Below are 18904 nucleotides of genomic sequence, written 5' to 3' on the forward strand. Positions count from 1 at the left end.
TCACTCATCAAACAAAATTTCATAGGACAGTAGCAGGTGTTGACAAAGATGTAGAAAATAGTAACTTTTGAATGCTGTAGTGAGCCCGGAAAATAGTACAGCCATTTTGAAGAACCATTAAGTTCACGCCAAACTGGAGGTGTCCATTTTTTACGACACAGCATAATGAGAGATGCAAAAGGCTGTTCCTTGCAGCACTGTTTTTATAGGAAAATGCTGAATATACCTAAATGTCCACTAATATGAGAATAAACAAAGGGTATCATATTTATTCAATAGAATACAGTGGTTATAAGTAAATGTATACAAATCAACATAGATATAACAAGTGAAAATAAAGGATACAGACAGTTTGATGAGATTTACATACATTTTTAAAACACCAAAATAATACCATTCCCTTATGATATCGGGTAAAAACATAAAGGATGAATGTATACACAGACTCATTGTGGTGGATGCCTCTGTAGAGTACCAGAAAGGAACAAGACTGTGAGAACTAGTGAAAGGAATTTTACTTACATCTCAACCTGTTATTTAAAATGGGGGGAGTATTACTTCTGGATGGTGGGGAATGTGGACATTTTTCATTTATCCTTTTTGGTTATTTTTCAAATTTTTTCATTTGCAGTATACTTCCTCTGGCACTCAACCACAAGCTCCTTCCAACAGTGGTAGGAAAACTAGTGGTGCTAGACACACTGAAAACAGCAGAATGCCCAACTTTATACATGATTCAAATAGTGTCCAAAGTAAATGTTGACTATACGTGATTTTAGCCTTAATTGAGAAACTTTAGTGTTAATTCTTTCATAAATTGAGATTCACAGCATTCATCAACATGAAAACTGAAAAGCAAACTACATGTAAAACATTGCTTCATTTAGACAAGGATCTTTGAAGGTCCAATTATATATACAAAATTAAGTTAACCAAAATCCCTTTTCTCCAGTGCCATCTGGTGGAAAATAGAGGCAACGTTATCTGTACCCTCCGTAAAAACCCCACAGCTGTGGTTATTAGGGCACCATTTTTTTTTTTTTTCAAAGAAACACCCGCTCTTATTCTGAGGTAACTGTGAAGTACACCAGTAACTGTTTGCTTTCTTTAGAGCCTTCCTCAAACTAAATTCTTCAGACGACAGGTTAGAGAAGAGCTTTATCTTCCCCTACTCAGATTCCTACTTTAATGTTTTTAAATCAAGTGATGCTTTAACTTCTTCCTCACCAGACTGCTATACAATCATAACCTGCATTCATCCGTATTTTAAACCTGAGTAAACAATCCCAACAGCTGATTTCTATATTAAAAATTTAGTGTCATTTTGCCTTACAAAGCATTTTTCACTTAAAGAACTTTTAAAATATAACATGTTGTCACTATAAATATGCAGTGGGAATTATAAGTAATTCCTTCTTCTGAGCACAGGATTGAGATAGTACAAAACATGCATTATCTTACCAAGAGCCAACAAAATACACTAGATTATTCAGACAATAAAGAAAAATAACATAAAAAAGAACGAAACAAAATAACCAGGTTATTAATCCCCCGATTTGCAATACTGATTTCTTTCATCCATCTACCCCAGAGATATAACTAAGCGAAGTGGTAAAATTATCCTCGAAAATGCCAACTGTACTCAGAAAAATAATTCTAAATGGTTTTTCATTAGTGTTTTATGTGGCTATGATTCCATTTGAGCTTTATAACCTGTTATAACCTGTTTTATTCGTTTCCAAAGCAGATCTACCTAGCAAAGGATGGAAACAAAGTCAAAGGCACTCCCTCCCTTACAGGCTCAAAATTGTTAGATTTTCATATACATTTAATGAGTTTCAGTCATTCCATTTAAATGATCCCGTAGATTCATACAAACACACTGAATTGTTGGTTTAACTTTTTCTTTCTCAAAATTTATGATAAAGAGACTAATCCCTGTATTGGGACTGAGTGATGTAAAGTCTGATTTGCTCAGAGTTGCTGGTAAGGAACACTTAAGGTCATTCAGAAAATAATCAAACAGGATTTTCATGTAAGCACTATGACTCACGACTAAGACATTGGCTACTAATTCTGTTGCGCCACTGTCTGAATTAAATTTGGAGGCACAGTTTTTTCCTAAAGGGAAAATGTCTGCCAAAGAAGTTTCCATACAGTTGCTTGCAGTTCCTGGGGAAAACTGTTGTTTTTGATCTGCTTCCTTTAGGATCAGTTGACAAAGAAATTCAAAAAAGTCTTTTGCACGCATCTTCACCTACAAAGAAGGAAGGAAAGAAAAAGTGAAACAAAGTGACATTAATGACTATCTTAAAACATAACTGACTGGATTTTTCTATATCAACTTTAGCACTACCTAAGCAGGTGAAGCTCTATATTTCTAATCACTCAATCAATAGTTCCACGGACATTAGTAAGTACCCACCATAATTCTGAAACTATGGAAGCACACTGGGGACAAAAATGAGTAAGAAAAAATTCCTAATTTCTGACTTCAAAGCACTCAGAATCTAGTTAGGAAAATACACAAGTAAACAGAAGCCCTTAAATAGTGTTAACGAAGTAACTACATCTGACACTCAGTTCAATTAGAATGACAAAGACAAAAATATCTTTCCTTTAATAAATTAACAGAAAGTCTTTACAACAAAATTGTGAAAATGAAGAATAGGGGTAAAAATCCCCACTATTTCAATTCAAAAGCAGAATGCTCCAAAGGAATGCAAGCATGGTGATGCCATCACTTACAGAGTTAGAGAGGCAGTGGGGCCTGAAAATTTCAAGTCTTGAGTTATTGTGCCTCTCGAGTGTTTTGCCTATCATTCTCCTTGAAAGCACCACACACTTGCTTTACTGACTACCATTACTGAAGTTATTGCTTCATATTCAAAGAGTTTTCTTAATGGTTAACATCTAATAACACACGTCCTTTAAATCCATTATCAGTTATGGCTGTCAACTTAACAGTCAACTAAAAAGATAGGATAGCTTTTTAAAAAATTGACATCATAAAGAGTTATTTCACGAACCGAACAACTTTCAAACTGCTTAGCTGAAATTCAGAAATATCTAATTTACAAAAAGGTCAGACTGCAGCTACTGTGACGTTAGGAAATTCATCAGTCAACAGGCTACATACCTGGTCTAAAGTCTCTGCTCCAGGCGGTGTGAACATAGGGTATTCTCCTCCAGCTGCTTTGGCCATTGCCCTTAGCTCACTGTGTCCCTTGCCTTCTACAATCCCGTATTTCTGAAATGGTCCAATGGACAAAAAGTGCCTCCAATGAATTTGCAATACAACAATTAAGTACAAGTTTATGACAAATTTAAAACAATCACCCCAGGAAGAAGCATGGTTTTCTTCTACTTAATGATATCTCCTCTGAACTGATAATTCCCCACAATGATAATGGATTACTTGCATAGTAAAATATGCAAAGAGACAAATAATTATTTATGGTTTACATCGATGACACCAGAAGATTCTAACACCACCATCGGATAGATTTCAATAGTAAAATATTATTTTTAAAAAGGGTATATGCACATTTTGCCAGGTGCTCTTATAATCCTCAAGTCCAAAAGTTCTTACATCATCAACTATATCTGGAGCAACCTCTATTACAATGAAGAACATTAATAATCATCACTTTTCACTTTTTTAAGAATAAAAACATCTATCGGTTAAATATTTCAAACACTACACTAAAGCGTGTTAGGAAATGGTGCCACAGCAGTGAAGGAGAGCAGGGTGACCCGTGGCTCGCCGCCCCTGCTGAGATCACAGGGTCGGGGGATACTAACCCAGGAACACTAGTGGAAAAGTGCCATGACAGAGGGAAACACTGAGCACAGACACGCACAGCACAGACACCTAATCTGGACTTGGGGAATCACAGAAGGCCAAAGCCTGGGGGTGAGTGGAAGTGGGCCAGGCATAGGGAGCAAGTAATCCAGATGCGGATTCAGAAGTTCAGTAAGGAAAGAGTATGGAGTGTTTGGGCACCTCAAGAAGGTCCTTGAGAGGCATGTGATTAGTAGCCCAGAGCATGGACACCAGAGCCAGACAGCTTCGATTTTTAATCTGAGCTCTACCACGAACGATCTCTGTGACCCCGGGCATGGACTTAACTTCTGTGTGCCTTTGTTTCCGCACCTGTAAAATGAGGACTAAAACTGAGGTTTTTAAATCTTCACCCCATCAGTTGTTGTGAAGATTAATAAGCCTGCAGTGCTTGGAACAGTGCTAAAATGTGGTGCACATTGTGTAAATGTTCACCTCATATTATTACTAAGACTGGGCACCAGGGCCAAGGAAGGACAGAGATGGAGGCAACAGATCAGATCTCACAGCATGTGAGGAATAGCTAAGACCTTGGACAATCTTTGAAGATAAAAGAGAAGTAGTGAACTGCTTTATATAGGGGCATAGCAACCAAATTTTCCAAAGATTACTCTGGCTTGCAGTGTAGAAATTGGATTAGCAAAGGGGGTACAGTGAAAACAGGAGAATCACTGTTCCAGTGATCTAGGTGACAGATGACACTGACCTTCAATAGGATGGCAACAGTGAGTTTGCAGAGAAATGAAGGATTCAAGAACTATTTAGAGGTAGAAGTGACAAGATGATAATTCGATGTACAGTGTCAGAGACAATGAAGTCAAGAATGAACGGTTTAGGCAACTGGATAAAGCAGGCGTCAGGTAGAGAAAATTCTCACTCCCCTGAGCTGAAAGTAGATGTGAGGCATTCAAACAGATATTAACGGGCAGCAGTTTCATGTGTGAGCGTGCAGCTCAGGTAAGAAATCTGTTAAAACACCTCTTTGGAAATCGTCAGCCCATTAACTGAAATCATAAGGGAGGATGAAATGACTTGGAGAGAACACAGAAGGAGAAAAGATGAGATGGCCCAGTCTGATAACATTCCTGCCATGTGATGATAGGCCCTGTTCAGTGTTTCACTGAACTCAGAATGTTTTCGTTTTGAGCATTGGTTTTCCGGCACAGAACAACCCTTTCCAAGCAGTATTTACGCTGGAGCTCTAGTATATATGTTGAACTATGACAGAGAACACATCCAAGTTAAGAAAAGAAATTCTTTAAAGATGCCCTAGCTATTCTGTTACATTTCTGTCCAGGTATAGAAGAAATCACAGGGCTGACAGGGACATCGACCAGCTTATATAGGTCAGTGTTATAGAGCATAATAAGAATACTGCTCTAGGAGGAGACTTAGAGTCAAATCTCAGATTTGAAATTGTTGTATGGCTTTAGCTAAATCTCAGTTTCAGAAAGATTCATCTCTGGTATATAAAATGAGTATTTATGCTTATAATCAAGGAGTAAGATTGGGAGGCCGAGGGAGAGAACTTTTCACTTTTAAACTCTGCTGTACTGTGTTAAATTCTTATGAGTATATCTTGCTTTTACAATTTAAGATGTAAATCATATGATTTTAATAATTAAATAAGATACTATCTATGAAAGTATGTAACAGTGACTGTTGAATCAAAGATTGTTAACAGATGTTAGCTGTTTCCATATTCCTAGCAGGAAGGCATTTAATTTTTAGCCATGTGATAAACTGATGTGGTTATTAATAATTTACGATAAAGGATATGTAAGTTACTTACTCTCTCTCGAAGTCTTGAATCATATTCTACTGTCATATCTTTGCAAAATTTGTTCTTCTCCAAAATCCCATGCACAGTCTGAAAATCAAAAGACAACTGTTTCTCATAAAAATAATTATTCTGGCCAAATCATCAAAACAATACATGCCTTCTTAGTGAATAAAAAAGAACTAGAAATAATTTTCCTTTGCAAAAGTTGCCTCTTTGTACTGCTCGTCCTTTGTCTCTTCATGTCAGATTTTCATATTTCCTTATAAACTATCTTCTAGTTCAGAGGTCAGCCTACAGCCCAAATCCAGAACATTACTTGTTTTTGTAAATAAAGTTTTACTAGAACACAGCCATTTATGTATTGTTTATGGCTGCTTTCACAGGACAATAGCAGTTGAATAGCTGTGACAGAGCCCATACGGTCCACAAAACTTAAAGTATTTATTATCTGGTCCTTTACATAAAAGCTTCTAGTTCATCAACTTTCCATTTGGGTGTGTCTAAATTGCTATTAAACGCATCCATTAAGACTTAATTTCAGTTATATTTTCAGTTCTAGAATTTGTATTTGATTCTTGCTTACAGTTTCCAGTAATCCACTGATTTTCTCAATGGCTTTTATCTATGCGTTAAATGGTTATTTCAAAGCCTACATCTAATAACTCCTGTTATTAAATAATTCCTGTTTCTGTTTCTGCTGTCTTCCATTTTTGCTCATTTTCAAATTTCCTTCTCATCATGCACCTGGTTATTTTTGATCTACAAGAGACACTGTATTTGTAAAACTGGAAATTATTTAAGTCTAAAACCTGCCTTATAATTTGACCCCCTCCCCACAAGTTAAATTATCATCATTATTGTTTTATTTGTCAATAGTCATACATATATACCTAAACCTTTAGCAGTTTCTTTGCTCACTATTCTTTTCTGAAACTCAGACCTTCTTTCAGGAATTATTTTCCTTCCTCAATCATCCTTTGAATGTTCTTTACAACCTATTTGTATGAAATGTCTTCATTTCACCTACACTTAGAAAATGTTTTGCTAGGTATAAAACTCTAGGTTAATCCTATTGTCTCTCAACACCTTAAAGAAATTATTGATACTGACAAATTTGCTTATAGCCTAATACTGGCCTTTAGTAAACGATGTTTTTCTTTCTTATTCTTTGGAGTTTTGCAATTTTGTTGTAAACATAGATGTGAGTTACTTTTTATTTGTCCTGAAGAATTTGTTATACTTTCTGGATCTGATCATTTATCTTCCAACAAGTCTGGAGAATTATCAACAGTGACCTCTTTGAATATTGCCTCTTTTCCATTCTCTCTGATACCTCCCTTTGAAAGATATTAGACCTCATCATGTTCATGTCTTTTAAACTCTCCTATTTTAAATCTATTTATCACACTGTGCTATATTTCAGTTACTATCTTATATTTATCTATAAGCTAATGATTATTTCAGCTATATCTAATCTATAATTTAGTACTCATGGTCCCAGGCAATCTGCTTTATGTAGAATAGATTAGTCTTTTCCAGAGTCTCATCTAAATGGAATCATACCATAGGTACTCTTTTGTGTCTGGCTTCTTTTGCTCAGCATAATGCCTTTAAGACTCCTCCATGTTGTTGCTAAGTTGTAATCCATTGTATAAATATATAAATAGTTCATTTATCTATTCACCTACTAATGGGCACATGGCTTGTTTCTACTCTTTGCCCATTAGTTGCTATTAAACAGTTGTATACAAGTCTTTGTCTGGACGTGTATTCTTATCTCTCTTGGATAAATTCCTGAGACTGAAATTGCTAAATCATATAGTTAGTGTATGTTAACCTGTCAAACTGTTTTCCAAAGTAGTTGTTCCATTTTACATTCTCATTAGCAATGTATGAGTTCTAGTTGTTCCACATCTTTTTATCATCTTAATTTTAGTCATTTGAATGTTTGTATAATGGCATCTCATTGTGGTTTTAATTTATATTTGCTATGATTATGCTAAGCATATTTTATTTCTGTTTATGGCCTTCTATGTATCTTCTTTTACAAAGTGCCTGGTCAAATTCAAATCTTTCACCCATTTTTACTTTTTACTTTTTTTTTTTTAATGTCTGTAGCACCTGGTATTCCTAGGTGGTCTCCCATCCAAGTATTAACCAGGTCCGACCCTGCTTAGCTTCTGAGATCAGACGAGATTGAGTACATTCAGGGTGGCATGGCCGTAGACCTTTCACCCATTTTTAAAGTGAAGTGTTTGTCTAATTACTGAGTTGAAAGAATTCTAGTGCTTTGTCTCAAGAAACCTTTATAAAGATTTTTCTCCTGTGTTTTCTTATAGAAGTTTTATAGATTTAGTTTTTAGATTTGTTCTATGATCAATTGCAAGTTAATTTTTCTGTGAGGTAAGACTCAAAGTTTATGTTGATCCATATGGATAGCCCATTGTTTCAGCACCCCTTATTGAAAAGACTACCCTTTAAACCACTGAATTACCCTAGCACCTTTGCCAAAACTCAACTGAGCGCCCCCCTCCGCCCCGCCACAAAAAAAAACCCTCAAAAACAATTGACCATATAAGTGTGGGTTTATTTTAGGTCCCACAACTTTTGCTTGAGAGAAAAAGTCTATTTTGCCTTAATTTTTCAAAGTATTTTCACTGGATAAATATCTGGAATTTTTTAAGTCATTATTTCTTCATAATATATATATTTTTTATCTTCATACTCATCTCTCACTCCCACTTCTCTTTTGAAACTTCAACTACATGTATATTAAATTTCATTGTCCTACACTTCACTGAGACCGTTTTTCCTTTTTTTAGTCTTTTCTTCTTTCTATATCTTCATGTTCACTGACCTCTTCTTCTAGTGTCCAATCTGCTGTTAATCCCATCTTGTGAAATTTTCATTTCAGAATATTATATTTTTTATCTCTGGAAGATGAATTTGGTTCTTTTTTTATATCTTCTATTGCTCTCCTCATTATGTTCCTCTAAGGATAGTTTAGCCTCATGATTAAGGTGTAACCTTTGTGACATCTCTACCATATGCTCTATGTATTCAATGAAATCTCTCTACTTTGGCTGGTGAGAACTCAAATTGATTCCTACACCATGTGAACTCTAGGAATTGTTCAGCTTACAACTCCCCAGCAATTACTCTCTCCTCTGACATTGTGTTTTGCTTGGCCTCATGCAGTTTCACCCTATACATGCACAGATTAATAGTCTATCAAAGATTTAAGGAGATCCTTATACATATTTCTAGAGTTCTTTCTCTATGCAGCTCTCTCTCCCAGTATTCTGCCCCACAGTTAAGTTATTTAACCATCCCAAATTCCAAGCTTTGTCTCCTGAATTCACTGATACCACTGGATTCTATTTGGCTTCTCCTACCAGAATCCCTAGGGTTCTCTGGGATTTCCAGCTGAAGCAGTGTCCACTTCATTTGGGGATCATACATCCACACTACCTGAAGTCCAATGTCTGCAAAAGTTGTTTCACAAATTTTGTCATGTTTTCTAGCTGTTTACAGGGGGAGGCTAAATTCCAACTCTGTTATTCCCTTATAGTTGTCACAAAAGTCTCCTTCCACTGAGCTTTTAGAAGCTGCTTTGGTTATTTTTAAAACCTCTAATGTTGTTTTTATAGCAATCTGTTCCCTAAAGATATTTCAAACACGTTTTATTTCTTTATAGTAACATTGCTTGTGTTTTAATTGTATCTAGTAATTCCAACATCTGATGTCTTTGTGGGTTAAATTCTCCTGTCTATTGTTTCTGCTTGGCTCTCTCATGACACCATGTCTTTTTTTAGACATTTTGATAGACATTTTCCCTAAAGCTACTCTAATTTAATAATTACCAAACCAAAATAAAGTTAAATTTAAAAAAAGAAGTTCTGTCAACAGGAAGAGAGGGTTGAGAGTGATGTTTGTGTGTGATTTAATTTCCTACAGAATTTGGTAGCAGATTTTTCAAAGTTACAACTATGGAGACTTTTGGTTCATCAGCCTAAACCTAGACTCTAAATTACTTACCTGCTTTGTCCTTATGAGATCACTGGCGAAAATATGAGTAAACTTCACATTATTAAAAAATATACCAGCAGCAGCTACTTGTTTAAATCCAGTTTCTGAAAGAGACTCATCTATTCCTTGCCCTGTAGTATTAGGAGAAAGAACAATACCATTCAAAGATATATATATACACACACACACACATACACACATACATACATACAAAAATGCAAATTAAGTCACATGTAAGAGAATATAAATAGTATTTATCCATATTTTATTGAAATATTTCCTTGGGTACTTTTCCATATAATTTGTCAGAGAACTAACAAGTAAAATTAAGCTATAATCCTCTAAAGGCTCAGGTATTCAAATGTTTCCCAAAAGAATGTTTGCATAATGAGAATTAGATGATAATGAGAATTTAACTGTCTCAAGTTTTCCCCTCTTTCACATTTGCCCATCCCTTCATTAGCTACAGTTTATTAATGCTGGCTCTGATCTTATGTTCTCAACTCAGATGTTATGTTTGGGTGGTAAGATCATCATCTAAGGAATTTTTTCCTTCTTTATCTCCATGGTCCAAATGTTCTATATTGTATTATTTTCTCTCCCTTCTTTCCTTCTTCACTTAAAAAAGCATTTTGGAATTACCACTTCCTGGAGAAAGGCTGATTAGAATACTTTGAAGGCTCCTCCTACTACAAAAGAACTAAGTGTACGTGCGTGCATGCGTGTGTGTGTGTGTGTGTGTGTGTGTGTGTGTGTGTGTTGCATTCCTGGGCTCACAGGATATAAAGAAAATCTCCAAGAGAAAAGTAAAGCAACCAAAAACCCTCAAGATGAATCCTGAATATTAAAATGAAAAAATGGGTTGCTGGGGTGGGGGGAACACGCTGCTGCATGAGACAGCAAGGTAGGAGAACTGAAGAACTAAACCTAATATTCCTACAAATCAGGAATCCTTTAAGAAAGCAAATGTAGTCTCAGGTCAGTGGCAAAATCAAATGCAAATCCTCATCACAGCAAATCATTCTCATAAAGGCTAACAAGTTTTCTACTAATTTAGTTCAGTCAAAGACTTAACACACAAGAAATCATTCCATCATGAATGAAAGGCACAGAAACAATAAGCAACAGATTTAGAACCATTAAAACGTCAGACTTTGAAATCAGCAAATACAGACTAAAATAACTTATGATTAAAATGTAAAGGCAGAACCACAAAAATAAGCAAATAACAAGAAGTCATCAAAAACAACCAGAGAGCTTTCAAGAGAACCAAACAGATCTTTTAATAATGAAAAAATGAATTGCTGAGGGAGGAAAAATCCCTCAGTGGATCAAGGGAGATCTAATTGTAGGGATGCTTTGTAAACTCCAAGACAGGCCTGAAGTCATTACCCAGAATGCAGCATGGATACAGATGAAACATCTCCAATATAGCACAGTAACAACAGAAAGAATAAGCATTCCTAACTTACATCTAATTGGAACTCTAGAAAAAGAAAAAAAATAATGGGGTAGAAGAAATATGAAGAGATTATGGCTGAGAATGTTCCAGAAATCTACAGATAAAGGAAACACAATGTACATCAAACAGGATAAATTTTTTAAAATCTTTTGTGGATATATTAAGGGAAATTGTAGAATAACAAAAATCAAAGAGATTTTAAAAGCAGTTATAGAGAAAGACGAATTACCTACCATGAACACCATTCGGCTTTTTAACAAGAACAATAGTATAAAACAGCAAGTGCTAAGAGACCTGTCAGCCTAGCATATCTAGACTAAAAGTGATTAAACAGAATAAAAATATAATTGTCTAGACTAGAAATGATTGAAACTATCTTGACCATTAACTAATCTACACTAGGGGAACTTTCAAAGAAAATACTTCGGGAATGAAGGTCTGGGATACAAAAAAAATACTAAGAGAAACTGGTAAATATATATGTAAATCTGAACAAACACTGTCTAAATAAATTATAGCTAAGTCCTAGGTTTAAAAAAGGATAGGACTGAGATACTAAACAGTAAGTTCTTTGTATTTTTCAGGAGAGGGAATATTAATCTTATACTTTATTAGGTATGAATGGTAAAAATTTAAAGATAACCATTAAAAGAACAGAAATGAGAGGTTCTCGGAAAAAATGGCCTAGATGGTAGAGGCTTTGTTCATTCCTCTTGTGACCAAATCAAAGTTGTGACAGGAACATGGAGCACAGCAAGGAAAGTTGCCTGGGATCTAGACGAACAAAAGCACTACAACTAGAGAGAGAAATAATTAATCACTCTGCAATGGTAGAATGTAGGAGGGGATGAAGACATGAGGCTGCCCAGTCCCTAACAGCTGAGTGGGACAGAGGCTATGGCAGCGGCAGCTTCGGACGCCTCTTAAAGGGGCCGTGTCTGCAAGCAGACTTTTGCCATGATGGATTTGATCACTCTGAGCACCCATGCTGGGTAGGGGGCACCAGGAACTTACAGGGGGACACCGAGTTGTCGGAGTGAGGGCTGGAGGCGAGGCTCTCTCTTGAGCAGAAGTGCCGGTGGTATCCATTGTTCCTCTGTTGAGTCCTCCTGCCTCCACGTCCCCTCTCCCCGCTCCATGTGTAGACGCAACAACGTCACAGCTGAGATGTCACAAAACTGGGAAACAGAGGTCACTCTGCCCAGAGGATTCCCTGAAACTCCGCCTCCCCCAACTCACGGCCCCACCCAAGCCACATCCAGTTGTCCTCTGTGAGTCTAGTGCTCCTTGCTGAGCCAACTCCAAGACTCACACTGGTGACAGCGGGCCTCAGCTTCTGGCATGACCTCTTGAGGCAATTATTAGCACAGCATCTGTGGGTTGTTTGCTGAATCCTAAGAGGTGGCCCTGGAGGGGCACAGGCTGAAGCTAAACTTGGCCTGCAGCTGAACCCCTCTCAGGACTGTGCCACTGGACACCTACCACACGAAGCCGCACTAATAAGACTAGGAAACTTAGCAGCTTTGCCTAATACGTAAAACAGACACAGAAAGGCAGCCAAAATGGGAAGACAAAGAGCAAATAATAGTTCAGTCAAAGAGAACAGAACAGAGATCCAGAAATAATGGAGTCAAGCAATCTAACAGATGCAGAGTTCAAAACACTGGTTATAAAAATGCTCAATGGTCCTAGGGGAAATATAGATGAATTCAGTGAGAACTTTAACAAAGACATAAAAAACAAAAATGGAAATGGAAATTATAAAAGGGAACCCGTCAGAAATGAAGAACACATTATCTGAGATGAAGAATATATTAGAGAGAATAAACAGAATGGATAAAGAAGAGGACTGAACCGCCAATATAGAGAATGGGGAAGCCATGGACAGTCAGTCAGAACAGCAAGAAAAAAGAAGTCAAGGCTATAATAATAATTTAAGGGGCCTATAGGACACAATTAAATGTAAAAATATCCATGTCATAGGGGTACCGAAGGGAAAACGAGAAGTTGAAGAGCTATTTGAAGAAACAATGATGGAAAACTTCCCTAACCTGGTGAAGGAAATAAACGTACAACCCCAGGAAGCTCAGAGAGTCCCAAAAAGGATGAACCCAAAGCGGCCCACACCAAGACACGATATAATTAAAATGCCAAAGGTTAAATACAAAAAGAGATTCTTAAAAGCAGCAAGAGAAAAGCAGTTACCTACAAGGAAGCACCCATAAGACTGGCAGCTGATTTCTCAAAAGAAACTATGCAGGACAGAAGGGCTTGGCAAAAAATATTCGACAGGATGAAGACCCAGGATTTACAACCAAGAATAATTTATCCAGCAAAGTTGTCATTTAGAGTTGAAGGACAGATAAAGAGCTTCCCAGACAAAAATAAGCTAAAGGAAATTATCAACACCAAGCCAGTAATACAGGCAATGTTGGAGGGACTTCTTTAAGAAGAAAGAACAGGAATAAAGAATGGTAATAACTACATTCATATCAACAAGTACCTCAAATGGAAAAGAATTAAATGCTCCAACCAAAAGATAAGAGTGACTGAATGGATAAGAAACCAAGACTCCTACAAAAGACTCGCTTCAGATTAAAAGACACACACAGACCAAAAGGAAGGGGATGGAAAAAGATATTGCCTTGATGGACCTAGAGGGTATTGCGCTAATGAAATAAGTCAGATAAAGACAAATATCGCATAATTTCACTTACATGTGGAATCTAAACAAAATAAACACAAAAATGGAAATAAACTCATAGATACAGAGGATATTTGAGGGTTACTAGATGGGAGGGGAGTTGGGGGGCAGTGAAAAAGGGCAAAGGGACTAAGAAGTACAAATGGATAGTTACAAAACAGACATGGAGTGTAGCAAAAGAAAAAACAATAATGTTGCAATAAATATGTAAGGAGGAAGAGGTATACTAGATTTAGTGAGGTGATCATTTTGTGAATTATATCGATCTCTGATCACTATGCCGTACAACTGAAACTACTATATTATTGTATGTCAACTATAATTGAAAAAAAACTCATTGAATTGTTAAAAAAAAAAAAAAAAGATAAAATAAAAGATAGCATACCCCCCCAAGGGAGGGGTGGCTTTTCAGTTAAGAGAGCTGTGAACAGCCCAGAAGTGGGGGGTGGGGGGAAGAACAGAAATGGTTTATTATTTCAAAGCCAGTAGGGAAGGTAAGAAGAGGTTGGATAAGGAAAATAAAGATAAGCACTTAATAAAAGTAAAAAGAAAAAGGGAAACTATAAAAAGAAGGTAGAACAGAACACCAAAGGAAAAAACGAACAAACAAACATAGCACTAATCAGAATAAAATAAAAGGACTATTCTTGCTAATAAAGACAGATTGTTTTTTTGTTTTTTTTTTAAAGAACGAAAATCAGCTACCTAGTATTTATGACGTAATAACACTTAGGTATCAGTACATAGAAAAATGGAAAGGAAAGGGATAGAAAAATATATCCCAGGCAAATCCAATCCCAAAATAGGTGGAGTAGCTATATTACTCCAAGAAATGGAGAGTTTCATGACAAAAGTCTTAGGAAGAATTGGGAAGATCACTATAATAATCATTGATCCAATTCACTAGCAAGATACAACAATTTTTTAACTTGTACGTGCCTAAAAAAAGTAGCCTCTAACTATATGAAAGTAGAACATACAAAGCACAAATTACTAGAATGTCAGGTATCAAAGGATAAATTTGCCATTACAGTCAGAAATTCAACATATTTCATTCATAACCTGGTATTTAGGTCATGTAGGCAAATTAGTAGATCTACAAAATTAGTAAAGTATAAAAGATTAGAACAAAAAAATCAAGGTTGATTATTTAATATGTAACTCCAAACCTAACAATTAGAAAACATTGATTTTGCTCAAGCATACAATGGCAGATTTATAAAACTGACTATGTTAAGTAATTTCAAAGAAGTATTAACAAATAAACCATTCTGTCAGAACACAAGCAATTACACTGGAAGTCAATCATAAGAGATGAAGGAGAAAAAAAGCCCAGTCATTGTGAAATTTAAAAAAATAGTTCTAAATAACTCATAGGTCAATGAAGAAATCAGAATGGATTTGAGACTTGGTAATGTGAAATTACTACATACTAAACTGTAGGTCTGCAACCAAAACGGTACTTAGAAATATAAGCTTGAATGCTTAAAAAAAAAAAAAAAAAGAGGCTATAACTTAAAGAACTAAGCATCTAACTTACAGAGTTAAAAAAAAGAAAAACAAACCTAAAAACGCAAGTGTGAACACAAAAACTTTTATTTATATTCCATTGTCGACTTCTAATGAAATGAGACAAATGAGCAGTAGCAAAAGACAGGGTGGTCAGGAACCTAAGTCTAAAAGATAACGGGCGGGGGCAGGGAGGGGCACTTGTCATCGATAAAAAAGTTTCATTTAATTATTAGTTTCTAGAAGAGGGAGTTAGGCACACTGGATATGAAAATTGTTTCTGCAAATTCCAGATGTCCCTAACCAAAAAATAAAACAAAATGCTGTTATAATCACAATACAGAAATAGCATGTCTAGCTGAAAGTTCACCAAAATATTCTCTAAAAGCCAGACCAGCTGAATCATAGGGAGATTAAAAGATCTGAGCCCAAATTAGCACAAGGGAAGGAGAGTCTGTTCAAAATAAAGTAAGCATCCCATGTGAGAAAAGGAGTTATCTTTTTTTAAACCTCTTTGTTACTATTAAAATGAAAATATTTTAGCAGAAAAATATCATTAATGCCAGCCAATAAATTTTATGTTTCCAAACATAAAATCATCTTAAGTCTCAGCAATTATATTTTAAGACGGTTTAATCGGCTGCCTGGGCCACTTTGAAGCTACCCACAAACTACGTGGAGTAGCATTCTTTAAATCCAGTTCGCTTCAGAGTCTCATTCCTCCTGGTTACCATCTGCTCCGATCATATTTCTGTGACTATGATGCTTTAATTCTGTAATCCCAACTCACTATTCAGAGCTGCCCCGTTCACCCTGGCCTACCAAATCTGGTTAACTCACTAATCATGATAACACTAAAGGACAGAGCTAAAATAATAGTATACCAACCTTGAATTATTCTCTCCTTGTTCAATCTTGTTTCTCCACTAAAAGAGAGAGTAGGACAAAATAAGTAAATAAACCTTCATTACCAAATTAGTTTATTTTTGAGGTGAAAAAAAAATCAACGATGAAAGATGATGATATTCATAAAGATAGCATGTGAACCTTGTAACATACTTCCTAATCTAACCTAATATTTGAGTAAATTAGATAAAACTGAATGAATACAATAAAATTTATTCTAAATATTTGCAATCATCTAATTCACTAACTTGATGAGCTAAAAATTTCAAACTGCCCAAATTAAAATGTATAGATCATAAATCTTAAGTGAGTTGCAGGTGGAATATTTTATTTAAAAACATACATGTATATATATATATTTTGTTGTTGTTGTTGTTGTTAAATATTCTTATTAAAATAAGTATAGTGACCAAAGCATCTTTCACAGGCAGCAGGAACAAAATGTGAAAGTCAGTCCATTCATCGCTGGGCTGAATGAGCAAGCCCAGAGACTGCAAATGGAGTGGGAAAGAAGAGCACAAACCCTCAGATCCCCTGCCTTCTCCTAGGTCCTAGGTCTTCAGCTGTTCCATTTGTAGTGCTGATAACTATCTTGAAGACCACATTGAAGAACTGAGGTTTGGGTAATAAATTTTTAAGAATTAAAAAAAAAAATTTTTTTTTTTTTTAAGCAACCAGAAAGGTAAAAGGACTGGAAACTTTGTCACAAACTAACCATCAATTGAGACTTGAAGGTGAAGGAGGCAGTGGAACATGGATAAAACTGAATGACAGGAAAGAACTACAGTAAACGCCATCATCACATACACGAAAAGCTATCAAGGAGAATTCAGTGAAACTTCATTGAGCTCTTTCTGTGTGATAAGTACAGTGCTAGGCATTGGAGACACAGAGATGGTCAGTGGCTGCCCTTGAGAAAGGAGTTGGCTTGTTCTTTGTGGACACTACACGTAGAATAGGGAATGGGTTGTAAAAATAGTAAACAGATTTCTTCAAAACAAGTTATTTCCTCATTTGGAATCAAATGTCTACAGCCCACATGTATATCCTTCTATGTCAATGAGAGGTGAAAATCTTTAAAGTAAACTCCATTGCCATATATCAGGCTCAGATACATTGCTTTGGTTTCACACTTAACAAGCTTGGTTTAGCTCAAGTACTTCAGTTTCCTCGTCCGTCAAAGGAGACTAGTAATAATCTATCTCACAGGACTCTTGTGATAATTGAGTGAATACAGGTAAAGTGCTTAGAATACTGCTTGGCTTTTAGTAAGCACTCAATAGTCCTTTCTATTTATAAGTCATTTTTGGAAGGAGTTTTATAGAAATCAAAGATTTAACTTAATGCATTTTTTAATCTTTTAAAAACTGTGAAATAAACACATAACAAATAACATAACTATAAAGCCAACACCCATATAACACTACCCAAGTTAACAGATCACTGCCAGCCTCCTAGATCCCTTTCCAATCACAATATCCTTTCACTCCCCCGCCCCCCTTCCAAGGGATCTATTACCTTGACGTTCGGATGCTCATTTGCTTGCCTTTCCTCATAGCTTCCCCACCACACGTAGAGCATGGATTAGTTTAGTTGTTGTTGAACTTTACAATGAATTGCTTACTATGTAGTCTTCTGCATATTGTTTCTTTTGTTCAAAATTTTAAGACATTAATATTGTTGAATGCGGCTGTGCTCCTTGTATTCTCATTACTGTGTAATACTCCACTGTAAGAATTTATCAAAATCTATTTATATGGTCTATTGTCGACATTTAGAGTGTTTCCAGTTTGGGGCCATGCTGCTATAAATATGTTTGTACACAGTGGATCATATTCTCTAGGGCAGTAGTTTTCAAAGTGTGGTCCCTGAACCAGTATCTCTAGCATTGCCTGGAAACTGGTGGAAAATGCAAAGTCTTGGGCCCCACACTGAATCATAAATTCAGAGGCTGGGGCCCAGCAATCAGTGTTTTAATAAACCCACCAAGTGATTCTGATGCATGCTTATGTTTGAGAACCATCCAAAGATTGGCAAATAATTCTTTTGGTAAACAAAGTTTTATTGGGATACAGTCACACCCATTTGTTTATTTATTGTTATGGTTACTTTCACACTATAATAGTGGAGCTGAGCAGTTCAGACTGTAGAGCCCACAGAGCCTAAACTATTATCTGGCCTTTTAATTAAAATTTGCTCACCATGCCTCGTGATATATACCTAGCGTTAGAATTGTTGGACCATGGGGTATGCAAATATCCAGCTTCATCAGATAATGCTGAAGCAGTTATACCCATTTATACCACTCTACAGTGTTCCACATCCTCACCACCACTTAGTAGTATAAAGACTTTAGATTAGTGCCAGTCAGACACCTGAACAGTTTAACTCACCTTAATTTTAATTTGTATTTCCCTGATTATTATGAAGGCTGATAACACCTACATGTGTTTAAATAAAGCTCTCATTAAAAAAAAAAAAAAATCCCATGGGATGGAGCTACTTGGATCCAGAAAGGAACTCCATCAAACCTCAAAGTCAGAATCACAGCTCAGGTCTGCCTGAAACTTTGTCCCTTGTTTACAAAAAAAATAGTTGCCAACCTCTGCCAGGAGCAGTTGTTCTCAAACTGGAGCATGTACCAGAATTTCCTGATGGGCTTATTAA

At 36.1% G+C, this 18904-nt stretch overlaps 1 protein-coding gene and 1 pseudogene across 1 annotated transcript in view; both read right to left on the reverse strand.

Annotated features, from left to right (window-relative positions):
- Window positions 1–241: 241 nt before the first annotated feature.
- The window catches only part of TIGAR (TP53 induced glycolysis regulatory phosphatase), a 22610-nt gene continuing 3947 nt past the window's right edge, over window positions 242–18904 (reverse strand). Inside the window, exons 2-6 of the mRNA XM_006923843.3 lie at window positions 16220–16257; window positions 9666–9787; window positions 5637–5714; window positions 3140–3250; window positions 242–2257 (exon numbers count right to left, since the gene is read on the reverse strand). Of these exons, the coding sequence (XP_006923905.1) occupies window positions 1829–2257; window positions 3140–3250; window positions 5637–5714; window positions 9666–9787; window positions 16220–16257 (778 nt within the window). The 3' untranslated portion in view covers window positions 242–1828. The remainder of the gene's footprint in view (window positions 2258–3139; window positions 3251–5636; window positions 5715–9665; window positions 9788–16219; window positions 16258–18904) is intronic.
- Window positions 7737–7855, reverse strand: LOC112472377 (annotated as a pseudogene).

Source organism: Pteropus alecto, unplaced genomic scaffold, assembly GCF_000325575.1.
Source record: "Pteropus alecto unplaced genomic scaffold, ASM32557v1 scaffold76, whole genome shotgun sequence".
NCBI lineage: Eukaryota > Metazoa > Chordata > Mammalia > Chiroptera > Pteropodidae > Pteropus > Pteropus alecto.